The sequence below is a fragment of the Podarcis melisellensis genome (assembly GCF_964234715.1).
Source record: "Podarcis melisellensis genome assembly, chromosome: 8".
Lineage (NCBI taxonomy): Eukaryota > Metazoa > Chordata > Lepidosauria > Squamata > Lacertidae > Podarcis > Podarcis melisellensis.
Window position 1 is genome coordinate 74,619,615 of NC_138540.1, and position 13,169 is coordinate 74,632,783.

Genomic DNA, 13,169 nt, shown 5'->3' on the forward strand with positions numbered 1-13,169 from the left:
AATTGAAAAAGGAACACGACAAGGCTGCCCGATTTCCCCTCTGTTGTTTATTTCAGTTCTGGAGGTGCTGTTGAACTTGATTAGAGGTGACCGGTTGGTGCAGGGGATTCAGGTCGGAGCGAAACAATATAAACTTAAAGCTTTTGCAGATGACTTAGTTTTGACATTGCAGGAGCCAGAATCTAGTACGAAAAGAGTACTACAACTGATACATGATTTTGGTCAGGTGGCGGGATTTAAGCTAAATAAACAAAAGACGAAGGTGTTAGGGAAAAATATGACAGACACAGAGTCAGGACGGTTTCAGAGAGAAACAGAATTATCATTGGTGAAGAAGGTAAAGTACCTAGGGGTCAACATAACAGCCAAAAATCTGAGTCTATTTAAGGACAATTATGAAAAATGCTGGTCTGAAATTAAGAGAGACTTGGATAGTTGGGCTAAATTGAAGCTTTCTTTGTTAGGCCGAATTGCTGCCATTAAGATGAATGTGCTGCCAAAGATGTTGTTTTTGTTTCAAACATTGCAAATTGTGGACAAAACGGAGTGTTTCCGGAGGTGGCAGAGAGATATTTCCAAATTTGTCTGGCAGGGCAAAAAGCCCAGAATCAAGTTTAAGATATTAACAGATGCAAAGGAAAGAGGGGGCTTTGCCCTGCCAGACTTAAGGTTATACTATGAAGCCGCAGCTTTTTGCTGGCTAAAAGATTGGCTACTTCTCGAAGACACTGATGTGTTAGATTTGGAAGGTTATAACAATACTTTCGGTTGGCACGCATACTTGTGGTATGATAAGGTTAAGATCAATAAGGCCTTTAAGAACCATATTGTCAGAAAAGCAGTGTTTAATGTCTGGACAAAATATAAAGACTTACTGGAAAATAAAACTCCAAGGTGGCTCTCACCTTTGGAAGCTAAGGCCTGGAAAAGACCCAATATGGAAGCCTACTGGCCAAAATATTGGGAACTGTTAGAAAAAGACGGAGACAATTGGAAATTGCAGAGTATAGAGAAAATGAAGGACAAAGTACGAGACTGGTTACATTACGCTCAGATTAAAGAAATTTTTAAAAGTGACAAGAAGCTAGGGTTCCAGGTGGAGAAATCGAAGTTGGAAACAGAATTGTTAGAACCAAAGACTAAGGTACTTTCAAGAATGTATAACTTGCTGTTGAAATGGAATACACAGGACGAAATGGTTAAGTCGGCTATGATAAAATGGGCGCAGGACATTGGGCATAACATTATGTTTGAGGACTGGGAAAGGTTGTGGACCACTGGGTTGAACTTTACTGCATGTAATGCTTTGAAAGAAAACGTAATGAAAATGATATACAGATGGTACATGACCCCAGTTAAACTTGCCAAAATATACCATTTGTCTGATAACAAATGTTGGAAATGTAAAGAAAATGAAGGAACATTCTTCCACCTCTGGTGGACTTGCCCTAAAGTGAAGGCCTTCTGGGAAATGATATATAATGAGTTGAAAAAGGTATTTAAGTATACCTTTACCAAGAAACCAGAGGCCTTCCTTTTGGGCATTGTCGACCAGAAGGTGCTAAAGAAAGACAGAACATTTTTTATGTATGCAACAACAGCAGCAAGGATATTACTCGCCAAGAACTGGAAAACTCAAGATCTACCCACACTGGAAGAATGGCAGATGCAACTGATGGACTATATGCAACTGGCGGAGATGACTGGCAGAATCCGAGACCTGGGAGAAGAAAGGATTGAAGAAGATTGGAAGAAGTTCAAGACTTATTTACAGAAACATTGTGATTTAGTGGAATGTTAGGATGGATGCTTGGTTATAAATAATTGGCCATCACTAAAATAGACCAGAATTTGATGATAAGAGAGATTAAGAGAAACAAATCGGTAGGAGAATTATTTTATTGTATTTAAATAAGTGGTTATAATTTGGAAATAAGATGATAATTTGCTTGACAAAAATTTATTAATGATGCAAGTGGGAGCGGGAGATGTGAGGAAGCTCAAGGATGGTATGAAATTTTGTTAAAACAAAGCAACACTGTTTATTATCATTGTATTCTTTTTTCTAAAAACTCCAATAAATATTTTTTTTAAAAAAAATAAAATAAAACAGTACAAACAAGAAAAAAAATGCAAGAGAAAAAAGAACAACCCCCCCAAAAAACAAAAAAACACAACTACAAATAAAACCATATCATCATTCTAATCTAGTCGTTACATACATATACACATATTGACTTCCTTCCTTTGTTCTAAGACCTCAAAATTTTTACTCTTTCTGAGTTGTTGTGTCTAATGTAGATTACCTCTATCTTTATACTTTTTACACATGTTTCTCTTTCTTTAACCCTGCAAAGCATCATTCATTACATACCGATATGCTTACTCCATATTGCCTTTCATTTCATATATTTGCCTCTAATCCAGGTGAACTCTGACCCCCGACTCCCAGAGATCCCATGGGAGAGATCCCAGACACTAGCATGCACACACACTGCCTTGTGTTCACTGAACAATCCCCTTTGGATTTGGGATTTTGGTTTGGGATGCTGTTGGGGGAGGGATGTGAGAGCTGTGACAGTTTCCACGATGTTTGCATCTGATTGTTTGTGGTTTAGTCATTTAGTCGTTTCCGACTCTTTGTGACCCCATGGACCAGAGCATGCCAGACACTCCTGTCTTCCACTGCCTCCCACAGTTTGGTCAAACTCATGTTTGTAGCTTCGAGAACACTGTCCAACCATCTCGTCCTCTGTCGTCCCCTTCTCCTTGTGCCCTCAATCTTTCTCAACATCAGGGTCTTTTCCAGGGAGTCTTCTCTTCTCATGAGGTGACCAAAGTATTGGAGCCTCAGCTTCACAATCTGTCCTTCCAGTGAGCACTCAGAGCTGATTTCCTTAAGAATGGATAGGTTTGATCTTCTTGCAGTCCATGGGACTCTCAAGAGTCTCCTCCAGCACCATAATTCAAAAGCATTAATTCTTCGGCGATCAGCCTTCTTTATGGTCCAGATCAATTCTTCGGCAATCAGCCTTCTTTATGGCTGATTGTTTATCTGACTGTTATGTTGAATTAAAAGAAGAAGAAAATTGCCAGCCTGGTCAGCTCCTCTTTGTGGAATCAGGGGAGAGGTGGGGTGCGCTGTGCTGTCCGGGGCCTCAGGAAGCGATCAATCTTAGGTCAACCCTGAGAACATTGCAGCATCTCCTCACATAAACCACAGACACTTTAGTCTCCCCCCACAAGCACCACTTCCCCAGGATGAGGGGCACAGAGGACGATAGGTGCTAAAAAGAAAGAAAGAAAGAGCTGCAGTAGAATTTGGGGATGACGTGGCAAAAGGAGGAGGGGGTCAAATACACAGGGAGGAGGGAAACAGCGAAAGCAGAGCTGAGACAGACTATAGAAGAAGACCAATAAGGCTCCTTCCTTTGCAACCAGAGCTCTGTCCTGACCCCACGCTGAGAAGGACCAGCCTTTCCTCCTACAAAACCTCAAGCCAGCAGCTCCTGACACACGTTTTCCTGCTCTGGAGTCCTCAGCATCGCTATCTGACCAACACTTGTTCTTTCCGCAAAGAGAGCCAGGTAAGGATGGCAACAGTTCTGCTCCTCTCTAACGCTCCCTTTTTAGAAAAAAATAAGGCAGGCTCTTCCCCAACCTGGTACCCCTTCAAATGCTTTGAAGAGACAGTTTCCACCAGTGCCCCCAGCCAGTAGGGTCTAGAGTAAGGTTTAGGGAAGTTCCAAGGGCAACTTCCAGCCAAATATAAAAACAAAGACGCCAAACATTAAAACTTCCCGATACAGGGCTGCCTTTAGATATCTTCTAAAAGCTTTATCTCCTTGACATCTGATGGGAGGACATTCCACAGGGAGGGCACCACTGCCAAGAAGGCCCTCTGCCTGGTTCCCTGTAACCTCACTTCTCGCAGTGAGGGAATCACCAGAAGGCCCTCGGCACTGGACCTCAGTGTCCGGGCTGAACGATGGGAATGGAAACGCTCCTTCAGGAATACTGGGCTGAGGCCATGGACTTTAAAGATCAGCATCAACGCTTTGAATTATGCTCGGAAATATACTGGGAGCCAATGTAGTTCTTTCAGGACTGGTGTTATATGGTCTTGGTGGCCACTCCCAGTCACCAGTCTAGCTGCCACATTCTGTATTAGTTGTAGTTTCTGAGTCACCTTCAAAGGTAGCCTCTCATAGAGCGCAAGTAGTCCAAGCGGGAGATAACCAGAGCATGCACTACTCTGGCAAGACAGCCCACGGGTAGGTGGGGTCTCAGCTGTGTACCAGATGAAGCTGGGAGACAGCTGCCCTGGATACAGAATTGACCTGCACAAGCGATCCTCTTGGGTGTCATCCTTATATGCTTTCTGCATCATAATTATTGACAAATATCTCTGCCCAGTTCACAAAGCCCCATCCCTCCTTCAGCCTGCTTGGGGTGCAAAAGTCCCTATTGCTGCAGGTGGAGGCAGGAGAGGCGAAGAGGACATCCCTAACAGTTGTGCTGAGATAGAGATTCTGATAGGAATGGTTTCCTTTGCTCCTGCAGTGGCGAGATTTTGGCATTTGCAAAATTCGTTCTTCTTACACTGTGAATAAAAATGCCATAGGATTGCCCACTGCTGTGTTTTGCAATGGTGTGTGTGTGTGTTCTGATTTGAACTTTTTCTATGGGCTATTTCTGTATATCATGGCATGAGTAAAAGTTGGAATAAGGCTGCATTCACACCATACATTCAAGGCACATTTAAGGCACGTAGAGCTGTTGTTTCAGTTATTGGATTTTATATTGCCTGCTGCTGCCCAGGAAACCCTTTAGAGAGAAATGGCATGCTGTATACAGTTAATAAATAAATATAAATGGGCTGAATTAAAGGGGAAGAATTGTAGCTCAGTCACAGGAGCCAACTCCAAGGGGCCATGGGGGCTTTGGCCCCCACAATAAAATATTTGAAGAGGCCAGGACCCCACAAAGCTGATGGGCATTCCCATTCAAATGGTGTGTGTGCACTGCATCATGGGACTGATTATGCAGGGTGGGGCTTACCTGGGCCCCCACAGTATTTTATTCAAGTTGGCACCCCTGAGCTCAGTGGAAGAGAAGCAAGTCCCAGGTTTGGTCCCCACAGGGGTGGGAACACGGCCTGTCTAAAAACCTGGACACCTCATTTCCAACTGTGTACTGCAGACAATACTGAGCCAGATTCATCTCAGGGTTGGCTTAGGAAAGACAGACTAGAACTATGGAGAGCCACTGTAGACCAGAGGTCTTCAGATGTAACCCATGGACCACTGATGGTCCATTGAAAGGTTGCAGAACATCTGAAATTATCTGTTCTTGGCCCTGAATTTGATTGAGGCTGCATGCACAACATACACTTAAAGCTACAGTTAACGCACATGACTTCCTGCAAAGAATCCTGGGAACTCTTTTGTTAAGGTTGGTGGGAAATGTAGTTCAGGAGGGGAAAACTACTGGATTGATATGTGTACCATCCCATTGAAAAATAACGCTTCTGAATGCTAGGTAAAGGTAAAGGGACCCCTGACCATTAGGTCCAGTCGTGACCAACTCCGGGGTTGCGGCGCTCATCTCGCTTTAATGGCCGAGGGAGCTGGCGTACAGCTTACCGATCATGTGGCCAGCATGACTAAGCTGCTTCTGGCAAACCAGAGCAGCGCACGGAAACACTGTTTACCTTCCTGCCGGAGCGGTACCTATTTATCTACTTGCACTGGCGTGCTTTCAAACTGCTAGGTGGGCAGGAGCAGGGACCGAGCAACGGGAGCTCACCCCGTCGTGGGATTCAAACTGCCAACCTTCTGATCGGCAAGCCCTAGGCTCTGTGGTTTAACCCACAGCGCCACCCACGTTCTGAATGCAAGCACACAGTTATTTCTTTGAAAACCAAAGAGGTAACACTTCAAGAGGAAATGTTCAAGGCCAGCCCTTTGCCTGCCATGCTGGGTTTCTGTTTGCAGGGACTTTTGACTGCAATGGATATATTAAATATGTAACCCCCCCCACACACACACACTCACACACTTCTGAGGTCTGAAGCGGTGCAGTCTATTCTACCACCTTGGCCTGCTGCATGCAGAGACCAGGACTCAGAAGCAAAGTTCCTTTGATGTCATCAACACTCAAAGCGTGAAGGCTCCAGGAAGTGGCTTAAGGTTAAATATGAATCTGACTCTATGAGCTGTCATCATAACCACTGAATTCAACCCCCCTCATCATGTCCCTCCAGAAAGAAACAGTTTTATTTACTTAGCACATTTCAACCTTGCCTCTCCAGCCAGTGGCTTTCAAACTTTGTTCTGGGGGACCCCAGGGAGGACCATCCCCAAGGTGGAGGGGTCCTGCAGCAAAACACTATTTGGAGAGCCCCACAGCCAGCCGCATGTAACAGCAGCAGGTTTCTCCAGGGCAGCCTGGGAAATTTTATTGGTGGCTGCAAACTCTGGATATTGCCCAAGAATGATACACGCTGACACCATACCTGTAGGAATGTTACCCTCCACTGTGTACTCACAGAAGAAAAAGAGAAGAAGAGTTTGGATTTGATATCCCACTTTATCACTACCCGAAGGAGTCTCAAAGCAGCTAACAATCTCTTTTCCCTTCCTCCCCCACAACAAACACTTGGTGAGGTGAGTGGAGCTGAGAGACTTCAGAGAAGTGTGACTAGCCCGAGGTCACCCAGCAGCTGCATGTGGAGGAGCGAAGAAGTTCCCCAGATTACGAGTCCACCGCTCTTAACCACTACACCACACTGGCTCCAAGGGCCTAAGTACTTGGATCTCAGGAAATCTATTGTACTCCCCCTCCCCTAAATCATGTTGCTGTCTATTGCTATTGCTATTTATTTAAATCAGAACCACAGATTTGGATTTAGAATTCAATAATAATAATAATAATAAATTTTATTTATATCTCGCCCTCCCCAGCTGAAGCCGGGCTCAGGGCGGCTAACAACAATAAAACATTACAAAAGTACAGCACAATCAACACTCTAAAATCATTCATTATAAATTAAATTCAATAAGAAAAGTCACAAATACCTGACTATGGCTTTATGAAGGCAAGATAAAGGTGAAGGTAAAGGGACCCCTGACCATTAGGTCCAGTCATGACCGACTCTGGGGTTGCGGCGCTCATCTCGCTTTATTGGCCGAGGGAGCTGGCGTACAGCTTCCGGGTCATGTGGCCAGCCGAAGTTTGGTCCATTCATTTCAATGAGTCTACACTGAGGAAAATTTAGTTGGCTACAACCCCACTTTTTTTTTCATCCAAGGCAGTAAATACTAAAATAAATGTTAGTAAAATACACTTTACTCCACCTGGTTAGTGGTCCCTTCACTGCGCCACCCGTGGCACGAATGTCTGTGAACTGATCCCTTCCCACCCTGTGCTCCAAATTACACCACCATGGTTGCTTCTTTGGTGGCAGGCTGTTTGCCTTTGGCACCTTTTTACCCAATGTTGTTTCCATGCTTTCTGCTTCTGTGTTAAATCCCATTCTCTTGATTGTGCCCTCAGGGTCCTTGCAGGCAAGAAACCAGCTTACGGGGATTAATTTTGCCAAAGCTCTTCCATACAATCGTAAGGATGCTGCTCTGCAGAATCTTAAGCATACCAGTGGCTTCCATAAGCATCATTGCTTTGTTCATTGCCCTGACCACCGATTACTGGCTGGTGGCTTACGGACCGGCTGGCATCGCCCACAGTGGCCTCTGGCAGGAGTGCATGGATGGGAACTGCTGGACGCCAACCAAGGCTAATGGTAAGGAGAATGGTGGCAACTGCCAAGGGACACCACCCCATACACAAAGGTTATGGGTTGAGGGGGGGGTCATCAACAAGGTGCTATGGGGCACGAGTGTGCCTGGTGGCATCTGCTGTGGCACTCTCAAAAAGTCTCGGTAAAAACTCCCCTCAGAAAATCCACCATGCATGTGGTACACGCAGGACCAGTTATCAGAACACAATGCGTTCTCAGGAAATCACTCATTAGGTTAGTGTTTCCATTGATTTCTATGGGAAACTTTCTAATGCATTCCTGGCCATAGAATTTTGACCCTGAAAACACCCAGGAAAACCCTCTGAAACCTTGCAAAAGGCAAACAAGGAAGGGTAGGGGGAGCTCTCTTATTTGTCCAGTCTCCCTCCCACCCACCATGGTTTCTGACAAATGGCTTCTACAGACCAGAAAAAACACAAAAATGAGGTTTGTTTAAGGCTGCTTATTTGTTTACAGTACTGCATACAGGTCTGGCAGTTTGGATATCTGCATCTGTGGTGTGTATAGAGAGGTCTGGGTACTAACTCTTCCTGTTTGGATAAGTGAATTTTTGTATAATGAACGTTTAGGTAGTGGGACCTGTGTGTACTTTTTGATATAATAATGATGATGAGAACAACAACAACAACAACAACAACAGATGGGGGAACTATATTCACCTCAAGCCAAGGTTACATTTTGTAACTTTAGGCAAATATCCTCTTTCTCACACTTGGTCCTCTTTCACTTTGAAATTGAAGCCTTTTCAGTTTAAACTGGTAAATTACACTTTAATAACTAAACCTTCAAGCTATGGTCAAACATCATGGGTGATATCCAACCTTGGTTATGCCCAATAAGATCAATTGTGGCAAGTAACTATTGCCTTCCATGGGTCTACTCAATGGGCATAACGAACCTCTTCTCTCTTTTTTAGGCTTCTGGAAGGTTCCAGGTACAAGGAATGAAGACATGCTCAACTAACTCTTTCCACTCAATGCTTTGATTTACAGAATACATCCTTGCCACACGTGCGTTCCTGATCTTGGGCTCCCTGGCAGCTTTGGTCTCGGTCATTTCTCTCACTGCCTCCTTCATGCCTTGCGACTGTGGCTTTCTTGGCGGAGTCTTCGTCACGTCCATCGTTGCCTTCACAGGTGGTAGGTGTGCCAAAGGTTATGAGGAAGAACCTGCTCACGGTCGCAGGTTCTAAATAGCCTCATGGCTATGCCCCACATGCTGTCAGCTTCCACTAGCCACAATGGCTATGGTCTACCTCCTCTATCGGAGACAGTATGCCCCTCCAGACCAGTTGGTGGGAATTGCAAGTGAGGAGGTGTCGGCTGTTTTCTGGGCCTGCTTTTGGGCTTCCCATAAGCCCCTGGTTTTCCCCTGGGAGAAATGGACGCTGAACTAGATGGGCTTTTCAGCTGATGCCGTGGGACTTTTCTTACATTATTATCCCGTGAAGAGATCAGGCATGGCTCTAGAATTGAGAAAGAGGATCTTGTAAGGGGGAAAGGACAACTGGAGCATAGAAAGGCGTGGGGTGTTTTCATCCTCTAAGGCCGAGCTTAAAACATTTCAAAGCCCTTTAAGGGAGCTTCCACACCAGCAGGAAGGAAAACAAGGGCCATCAGCAGGGGCGGTTTTTCAAATTTCAGCAGCCCCCTGTGGAAGACCAAAATTCAGTGCACCCTGTCACCTGCCCCTCACCTTCCATTTTGCTCAGTTTGCTATGTCACAGTTTGCAACACCCCACAGGGGCCCCTAAGCTAGGCACCCAGTGTGGCAGAATCGGTTGCACTGCTCTAAATCTGCCTTGGCCTTGGCCCCTATGGTAGGGTTGCTGTACCTCCGGGATTCCAATGACGTACTTAGCGTCTATGGCAGCCTTTCTCAACCTGTGGGTTCCCAGATGTTGTTGAACTACAACTCCCATCACCCTTAGCTAGCAAGGCCAGAGCTCAGGGATGATGGGAGTTGTAATCCAACAACATCTGAGGACCCACAGGTTGAGAACCACTGGTCTAGGGGGAACTTCGGGAAATTGTCCAAATGTCCAGATTTTTGAAATCTCCACTAAAAAAGCTCAACAACTTTAGCTCAACAACTTTTTTTGTCTGGATTTTTTACTTCTAGAAATATGGCAACCCTATTCTATGAGACAGAGCCTATGCATCAGCTTCATAGTTGGGAAAGGATGAGATAAGCCTCACATTGCAATCCTGATTTAAAGCAACCATCTCTATGCCTGTAATGAAAGCAAAGGGGAAACCCATCAGATGTAGTAGGGCCCATGCACCCTTAGTGTAATAACCTACAGTTTGCACTTGGATGTGTGAACTGAGTGCCATGATCTTTTTAGATGACGATGATGATACAAGAACATGGAGACACCAAAAATTGTGTTATGATTGATGAGGTACAAAAATTCTCTCCGTGGTGTTAGATCCAGTAGAGGCTGCGCCATTAGAGCCAATGGGGCACACTGCCCTCACCTGCCTGCCTTCTGACTTATGACCAGTCTATGGGGAGGCCCCGGCTGCTGGCTTCCTCCTCCATAGCCTCAGTGTTTCTTTTGTAGAATTCAGCAGGGAGGAGGAAGGGGACAAAACTAGAATTGATTCTCTCCCATCACTGCCTCTGGCAGTGCCACCTACTGTTCGTCTTCCTGCCTTCTGCCCTATCAGCATCAATGGGCACCAGCCAGTAGGGTTAAATCTGCAACATACATACCAGCCATCCCTTGATAATTGAGTGGTGAGATTGCCTGTGTGAATCAGTGCTATGTTGGCTGCCCTGACCCCTCTGCTCTTTTGTAGCACTCTTCACTCTGGTTGGTGTAGTCGTATTCACCACTGAATCCTGGGGGAAGAACAGGGACCCTCAAATCCAGCTTACCTATGAATGGTCCTTCTATCTTGCCTGGGTAGCATTTCCCATGCTGTTCCTGACTGGTGAGTAGGGAGGGTGGGGAAGGGAGTTAGAGTCACTTCACATTTAAAGGCAAACCTATCCCATTTGCGCTTTCTGAAACAATACGCAAGGTGAAACAGAAGCAGCCTTTCACATTGGCACTCCTCTGAATTTTGCAATGCATTTCTCCAGCAATTCAATGCGTACAAAAATGTGCACTAAGGCGAAATGTACATAAAGATGCATGTACAGTCGTACCTTGGGTTACAGATGCTTCAGGTTGCACATTGTCAGGTTGTGCACCACGCTGAACCCGGAAGTACTGGAACAGGTTACTTCTGGGTTTTGGCGCTCGCACATGCGCAGAAGTGCCAAACTGCAACCTGCGTGTGCACACACGCGGCGCTGCAGGTTGCAAACATGCCTCCTGCACGGATCACGTTTGCAACCCGAGCGTCCACTGTATTAGTGAAATCAACATGCAAGAATGCATTGTGTTAAAGGAAATTGCTTTGCAACGATGTGTGTGTGAGTGAAAACTGCATGCAAGCATGTCTATTTTAAGGAGAAATTTGCACTAAAATGCCAGTGAATTTTCATGACGGCTTAAAAAACAACCTCACAAACTGATTCAGAACTGGAGAGAACTGAATTTAAGATTGCGAAAATGAGCAACCAAAATGGGCAGACTCACCTACATCCCTAGCATTGTGTAGGCAGTGTGAACGTTCATTCCAATGCTTTTCTGCCGCCACGTAGAGCCCTGCAAAGTAGGTAGCTCTATAGCAGCACCTCACATGTGTGACATGCACTGTCAATGGACCTTCAGCAAGCTACCTGAGGTTCTGGGTTCTGCATTGCACAACACCAGCCTATAGGCAGTCTCTGGATAAGTAAGGAAACATTCGCTTCACACAAAAGGAAGGCCTTTGCACATGCTCATTAGCACTTTGTCTATAGGTCTCTTTAAAAACAAAGGCTTTCCCTTGGACAGAAATGAACTCTGCACATGATCAGAGGCACCCAGCCTCCCGTGAGAGTCAGAAGGTTGATAAACAGAAGGTGTCAATGCCATGTGAGGCTGGCTCTGGCTTCCTGAGGCTGTTCCACTTTGAATTTATTTCTTCCCTCTCTTGCTCTCTCCTCTCATTGCAGGCATCTTCAGCCTTGTTGCTCGTTTGTGCCCTTCAAGGCCTGGCTATGAGAATGTGTGAGGACCTGGTTCCTAAGAAGCAAAGACAACCTTGTGATGCAGTCGACACACAACACACAAAGGAAGCCTGTCCCCAACCTTTCCCATGCCAGTGAAATCCCCTTCCAAACTGTCCCAATAGTGCTTTCATCCCCAATCGATTCACAGCGCCCCCTATAGGGCACCTGAGCTGCCTTGCCTTCAGGGAGCTTTTTCTGCATTGCCTTGTCTACAGGTTGGGCATCTGCCATGGAATCACTGGTTGCAAACAAATGATGTTTTGCAGGGGCCACCAACCAAACCGCAAACCGATGTGGAAATGTGGAGAACTAAATGTAAGGCTGGAAAAATAAAAACAATACACTGACAGATTCTCTCATCCTTGCCTTTGCCTCCTCCTTAATCTCAAACCATGGCAAAATGTAGAAAATTAAGGGCGGCGGGGGGGGGGGGGACAACATGACCAGGACTTCTTCACACAGTGTAGATATGGAACTTGCTCCTGCAAAAACTTGTGATGGCCACCAACCTGGGTAGCTTTAACATAGGGTGAGACAGGTTTCAGGAAGGGTCTCCAGCTATTACCCACAATGACTATGATGTATCTCCACTGGTGGAGCCAGTATTCTTCCAGATATAAGTTACTGGGAACACTAGTGGGAAGAGTGCAGCTTTGGGGGCTTCCCATAGGTATCTGGTGGGCCACTGTCAGAAAAGGATGCTAGACTAGATGGGCCACTGGCCTGGTCCAGCTGGGCTCTTTTGGGTTTTTTTATGCTCTTGCATTGGGAAAGGATTGAAAGGAGTTCCCTGGGAAGAGGGATTTTAGTTCCCTGGGAACGGTAGCTCTGGGATCTCCTGACAACTCTCAGCACCTTAAGCAAACTACAGCTCCCAGAATTCTTTGAGGGAAGCTATGACTGTTTAAAATGGTACCATGCCACTTTAAATGCATGGTCTGAATGAGGCCTTAACCTTGTTGTTGTTTATTTGTTTATTTGTTTAGTCGTTTAGTCATGTCCGACTCTTTGTGACCCCATGGAGCAAAGCATGCCAGGCACTCCTGTCTTTCACTGCCTCCCGCAGTTTGGTCAAACTGTAGCTTCAAGAACACTGTCCAACCATCTCGTCCTCTGTCGTCCCCTTCTTCTTGTGCCCTCCATCTTTCCCAACATCAGGGTCTTTTCCAGGGAGTCTTCTCTTCTCATGAGGTGGCCAAAGTATTGGAGCCTTGGCTTCACGATCTGTCCTTCCAGTGAG

The 13,169-nt window shown here is 45.6% G+C and overlaps 2 protein-coding genes across 2 annotated transcripts in view; one reads left to right on the forward strand and one right to left on the reverse strand.

Moving 5' to 3' along the window:
- LOC309375319 (uncharacterized protein) overlaps window positions 1-13,169 on the reverse strand; it is a 282,552-nt gene that overhangs the window by 65,494 nt on the left and 203,889 nt on the right. The window lies entirely within an intron of this gene.
- On the forward strand, window positions 3,353-12,258 carry NKG7 (natural killer cell granule protein 7). Its single transcript, XM_081921042.1, has 5 exons — window positions 3,353-3,587; window positions 7,558-7,801; window positions 8,812-8,958; window positions 10,624-10,758; window positions 11,873-12,258. Exons 2-5 carry the CDS (start codon window positions 7,627-7,629, stop codon window positions 11,929-11,931), a joined length of 516 nt encoding a protein of 171 aa, XP_081777168.1. The 5' UTR covers window positions 3,353-3,587; window positions 7,558-7,626; the 3' UTR covers window positions 11,932-12,258.

What these genes read in the sequence shown, in the direction of transcription:
- NKG7 (XM_081921042.1), top strand. Translation starts at nt 7,627, where the DNA reads ATGCTGCTCTGCAGAATCTTAAGCATACCAGTGGCTTCCATAAGCATC. An exon ending in GACGCCAACCAAGGCTAATG is followed by an intron (nt 7,802 to 8,811) that starts GTAAGGAGAATG and finishes TTTGATTTACAG; the next exon opens with AATACATCCTTGCCACACGT. An exon ending in TCCCATGCTGTTCCTGACTG is followed by an intron (nt 10,759 to 11,872) that starts GTGAGTAGGGAG and finishes CTCTCATTGCAG; the next exon opens with GCATCTTCAGCCTTGTTGCT.